This window comes from Chaetura pelagica, unplaced genomic scaffold (assembly GCF_000747805.2).
Source record: "Chaetura pelagica isolate M959 unplaced genomic scaffold, ChaPel_1.0 scaffold15, whole genome shotgun sequence".
Taxonomy (NCBI): Eukaryota; Metazoa; Chordata; class Aves; order Apodiformes; family Apodidae; genus Chaetura; species Chaetura pelagica.
Window position 1 is genome coordinate 27,499 of NW_009953507.1, and position 5,857 is coordinate 33,355.

A 5,857-nucleotide genomic window follows, 5' to 3' on the forward strand; every position below is an offset into this window, starting at 1 on the left:
GGCAGGGAGGGTAAAGCTGACAGTCAGGATGCAGAAAATAGAGTTAAACTAAATTATAATTTTCTCTGGAAAGTAGCACTAAGATAATACATTGCAGTAAGGGGGAGATACTTTATATTCTATCATTATCTACTACAGTTTGTTAGAAGATAACTAGCAATGTGAACCTCCCTCACTTAAGGGAACAATTAATCTGCAGTTTATTAAGGAGTTAATTAAAAATAATATGAATAATTTTGAACTTAAGCAACTGCTTAAACCCTAGAAAAGTTCTGTTTAGTCTGGGAAAAAAACTGCCATTTTACCAAAAATTAAAACGAGTGAGTGCTGTGACACGGGGAACTACAGGCTGTGTAGTCTGCCCTGAGGAGAAGTTGTAGAGAACATGCTATATACAGTATCATAATTAATGCCAATCCACAAGATAAAGGCAGACAGTGCTCCAGTGTGAAGGCAGTGGAATGGATGTGGCTTCTTTCTAACCCTGCTAACATCAGATCATGTAATATTTTCTGCTGGCAGGAACTGAAGGTTTTCCAGCTCTGCAGTGTACAGTAACGTCTCTGTAGCCTCTTCTAACTGATGTATTTTGCTAAGAAGCCAAGAGCTTCTCAGGCTACAGATCAGGTGTTATACCAGGAACCCAGAAATCCACATCTGAAGCAAATTGTATCAAAATTAAAAATTCAGTTGGTAAATTCTGAATTAATTATTTGACACAATAGACTTTTTGAAGGCATTTATAAGACATTAAACATGTACTTATTAACTTGTTCATACAGAAAATTACAGCATAAGAATAACTCATACTACTTCACAAGCTGCTAGATACATGACAATAACAACAGCATAGATATTTGATGGAAAAAGCTTATAGGCTTAGGTTATTCAATAAAACTTCTGCTGGAGCAGAATTAAATTAGTATATAATGACATTTTCACATTGGAAGAAAAAAGTAAAGTTAAACCAGGCAAGTAAAGCAAGACAGGCAATATCTGCAGAAAATGTGATGCTGCCCTTTGGACACTGAGCTAAGTATCTGTGGGCTGTAGTTGTTCATTGTGATGCAAAAGCCACAAAAGGAAAGTAAGCATTTGCAATATTAGATCATAATGTATTTTCTTATCTGAATGTAAGAGAAACACACATTTTTTTTTTAATAGTAAAAAAAATGAAACTGGAAAAAATTATTAATATCATAGCTGCAACAATCTTTAACAGTTACCCTGATTAAACCTGCAAAAACTTGACTATTATATGAAGAAAAAAAAAGGCACCTGTGTAAGCCCTGCTTTGCATCACCAAATGGCAAGCAGAAGTGACTCTACTAAAGCCTAAAATGCATGGCATGAAACTGCTGTCAGTGGGAGTTAAATCAGGCTGAGTTTCTTTAGCTGCAATGGATTTGATTGGTCTGAGGTACTGCAGAGGGCATGAGGTAATTTCTTTCTTTGCGAGGGAGAGGGAGGTGTGTACCTTCCCAGGCACTGCAGATGCAGAGGAGGTTGGTGAGATGGAAGAACTGCCGAGGTACCTGTCTGCTGCTGTCTGTGCTAATGGAACTGTTCAGCTGCTAGTGCATGATTACACTGCACACATCTACTACAAAATACACAGGCAGCTGTTAAAAAATCTGCATTAAATCTGTAATATTCTCTTAAAAGGAGAGAAAGAGATGAATGACAGGTGGTCATAATTTAAAGGTTCTCAGCCCCAATGCATAGAGATACACATGGATGAAAAGACAATGCACTTCCTCAAAAATTTATTTTTTTTAGATTGTAATTGCTCCTGAGCCTTTAATGGGATTCCTTCTTTTGCAGTGGAAGATGTCCATACAGAGTCTGTATCTGTACTACATAAAGCAGTTGCTTTTCAAAGCATCAAAAATACTCTGTAAGAACTTGACTTTTCAGATGGAAACAGTACAGAGATAGTTTAAAAAAGGTTAATGTTTGGGATAAACTTTAACTGGAAACTGGCATGGTTTAATTTCTTATGTTCTTAACCAGCGCTGCAGTTCCCAGTCTCTAAAGTAAGTAAATCAAGAACCCCACAAGTCTGACTGCATGAAAGTTGTGGGGGTGTTCACACTTTTAACATACCATTAGTTGTGTACATTTACACTCATACTAAAGACACTGAGTCAGTCTTCCTCAAACATTTTGAGTCTTTCTGCATATGTCCCTAACCTACTGCAACAAAAGGAGGTGTGAAAAAAACCTCAGTTGAAACTCTTGAAATAAATACATCTACAGTTTCCCTTTGCTTCTGGAAGCATGTTCAAAAAGCCTGTGAAGTCCATGAGGTTACTCATGAGCTTGAATTACATTATTCTTTGCACATGGATTGCTCAGCACTGTCTAGAAAAATGCCTGAATTTCAACGGTATTGCTCACATGAATGAATTTACTATTTTTGTGTCTAGGCCTTTTCTTCAGATTACATCAGATAACCCCTCCAGAGTTGTTTTGTCATTCAGCCAAAGGCTTGCTGACAGTTTTTATTTGGAATTTTGTCTGAGTACAAACGCCTGCTACCTCAGGCTTGTGGATTACAAGGTAAGGCTTGCAACAGGTTTCCAGCAACAAGTCCAGTGCAAGAACTCCCAGTATAAAAACTTGGAAATTGCAAATTTATTTTATAGTAGGAATGCAATGTATTAAAAAATAGTCATTTTTGGAACACAGTTGCTCCATGATCTCAAATATAATTTTACTTTTTAGGAAATAACAATAAGCATGCTGCACTGGGGACTAACAGAATAGAGGACAATGTACTTTTAAAGCACTTTGTCTTCCAGGGATTTTTTAAATGTACCTACTGTGTGAGGTAAGTTATTTCAAACTGGTTCTTTGAATAATTTGTTCTTAAAATTTTTGAAGCATCATTTATAAAAGAAACATGTTTGAGACCTCATTAATGTGTGGTTCAAACCATTATCACCAGACCACTCACTACCACCTCTTCAGGTATGTGATTCCTGTTAAGTGTTAGTCCATCCTTGGTATGTTATGACTAAAGGTTGCACTCTGCTCTTGCCTGGCTATTGACAGTGATGCAAACACTAGGACATAAGAATGAAAACTAGAAGAAAAAGCTATCTTGAACTGTTAACAACTCTTGCTGAGGATACAGTGTAAACTTACTCTATTTCAGTATATCTCTGCAAGCAGGCAGCAGAAAAATCAAGATTGGCCTTTGACTCCAGATCAAATCTTGCTAACTTCAGTCCCAGTCAGATTTGAAGTTTAATCTGGGAAAAGATTACATAGCAATTTACCAATTCCAGCATTCATCTGCCTGTAATGAATTTATTTCTATTTCTACTATGAATACATTTTTTAAAAATGAGTGTTTTTTTAAAATTATTTTTTGTGGTGATTGTTTCTTTCCATGTGTACTTCTGCAATGAGTCAGTTCTTAAAAAAAAATAATCAATCTGTTCTTCATATTTTCTCTAGCTAGATATTTCTGTGGTGGTAACAATGACTCCACATACAAGTGAGCTTCATGTACAGGGCACTACCATAAACGCCACATCTGCTTGTAGGGCACCATAGTTTTTCAGACTGAATTTCAGGACATGCTGAAGTACAAAAGGTAATATTACAATTTGCAGTGCAAGTAAGATGGGCACATTCACCTAGAATGCATTTGTGTGGCTTATTACCTAGTTAGAGGTAGCTGATACAAGACACTGAAAAGCTTGGTAGTATTATACTGGACAACAAAATCTGACCGAAGAGTGGCAAACAAGTTGCTTTCAAAAATGGGTGGTGGCTTAAGTAAAATTAATGATCAGACAGTTAATTGCACTCTATTTACTAGCCTGTCATTAGCAATTCCTTGGGTCTGAAGTTAAATATGGCCACATCTGACAAATGAAAAATCTGAAGCCAGGCCACTCCAGCACAACCTCATGACTAGGACAGGTCATGAAGTTTGGACAGGTCAAATGACCTGCACCACTCACCAGTGACAGCAGTACAGCACAGGCTGAACTTGTCTGCCTTTGCCTCTGCCAGCACCTGCCCCTTCCAGCACTGGCTGGCAGGCCCGTGGCAGCGGGTGGAGTGCCTGTGAAAACCAGCATACATTCCAAGGATGGAAATACAGATCTGGAGGGATACAGGGCTGGTAATTACTGTTCCTGTCCTTTTCTATAGCAAGACCTGAACGGTCTTCAGAGAGCTCTCCCTGAAAAAATCAGAGAGATGAAAATGCCTTCTGGTCACTGTCCTGTTCCACACCAAGAATGTCTTCATTTTAGGCACTCTACAGGGAATGTTTATGCTGGATTTCTTCTTCTGCCTCATTTATCCCATCTGTGTTGTTCAATCCTTAATTTAAGGATAGCCAAAAGGGACATTTTCAATACCCTTCTGTCCCTGCTTTTCTGACCTCTTTGCTCCCCCAGAGGGTGGCTGTAAGCAACAGAATGCAAACCACCACGAGGCCCTTGATTTCCCAGAAATGATTTTCAGCAAATTTCCAAGAGCTGAGAATATGCATATTTTTGAGCTTCTCCTGTCCACCCCCAGCTGCTGGGGATTTGTATGGGTGCTACTCCACTCTGCCTCAGATGGCCTGGTGCACCCACCATGTGCCAAGGACCGGTCCTTCAGTGCAGCAGCTTCACTGCACCTTGCCCAGGCAACTGCTGCTCTGCCAGGCTGTGCTGTGGGCTGCAGCCCACCCACCTTGCCCAGGACCACTCTGCTGAAAAGAGCTAACTGCAATAACATAGGTTGCAGCACTGGGGCTTTTCCTTTGCAGCACATATTTTGCCTTACAGCCATCAACACAGTACATGTGGTTGTTGAGAGTCTTGCTCTGAGGGATGAGACTGCTTCCCATCTGCCTTTTTCACTAGCAGGGCTGCTCTTCTGGTTACTATGACCTCTCTAAATACACTCAATATTGTGATCTCGACCACCACCCAGGCTGACAGTGACCTCAGTAAGTTTGCAGACAACACCAAATTGGGTGGGATTGTTCTGCTTAAGTGTAGGAAGGCTCTTCTGAGGGCCCTGGACAGACTGGATCAATAGGACAAGGCCAATTGTATGAGGTTCAACAAGGCCAAGTCCTGAGTCCTGCATTTCAGTCACAACAACTCCAAAGTAGCACTAGAGGCTTGGGGAAGAGTGGCTGGAAAGCTGCCCAGCAGAAGAGGACCTGGGAGTGCTGTTGACAGTCAGATGAACATGAGCCAGCAGTGTGCCCAGGTGGCCAAGAAGGCCAACAGCATCCTGGCCTGTATCAGGAGCAGCAAGACCAGCAGGAGCAGGGAGGTGATTGTACCCCTGTACTCAGCCCGGGTGAAGCTGCACCTCAAGTACTGTGTGCAGTTCTGGGTCCCTCACTACAGGAAGGACCTTGAGGTGCTGGAGCATGTACAGAGAGCTGCCAAGCTGGTGAAGGGTCTAAACAGCCTAGGCATTCAAATGCCAGCTGTGTATGCATCCAATGACTGATCAGTTCTAGCACTTTCATACCCTCTGCACCTTCCAGTTAGCAAGAGGAAGAGAAGTCATATACAAAGCATGAAGAGAAAAAAGTACAGGTTAAGAAAAGAGACTTAATTCTTGTGTGTGTGTTGTCTGGGTTTGTGTGTATATACATAAACTAAAAATTGTTTTCCCATTCCCCCTTTGTTGACTCTATTCTTTCATTCCTTTTAGTATCTTCTGGCTTCTAATTTTTGTCTTCCTTTCAAAAGAACTGTTGGTTCTAGACTAGAACTATTCATTTATGCTTTTTGGACCAATTCCAAGGTTTTCCAAATTTAACCTTTCCACAGCAATTTGTCCTCTATTTATGTGCAGTTCTTCATTCCACCATCTGCAGATG

General features: G+C 40.4%; 1 protein-coding gene across 1 annotated transcript in view; it reads right to left on the reverse strand.

Moving 5' to 3' along the window:
* Positions 1–498: 498 nt before the first annotated feature.
* The window catches only part of MOV10L1 (Mov10 RISC complex RNA helicase like 1), a 40,073-nt gene continuing 34,714 nt past the window's right edge, over positions 499–5,857 (reverse strand). Inside the window, exon 27 of the mRNA XM_009999443.1 lies at positions 499–592. Within this exon, the coding sequence (XP_009997745.1) occupies positions 499–592 (94 nt within the window). The remainder of the gene's footprint in view (positions 593–5,857) is intronic.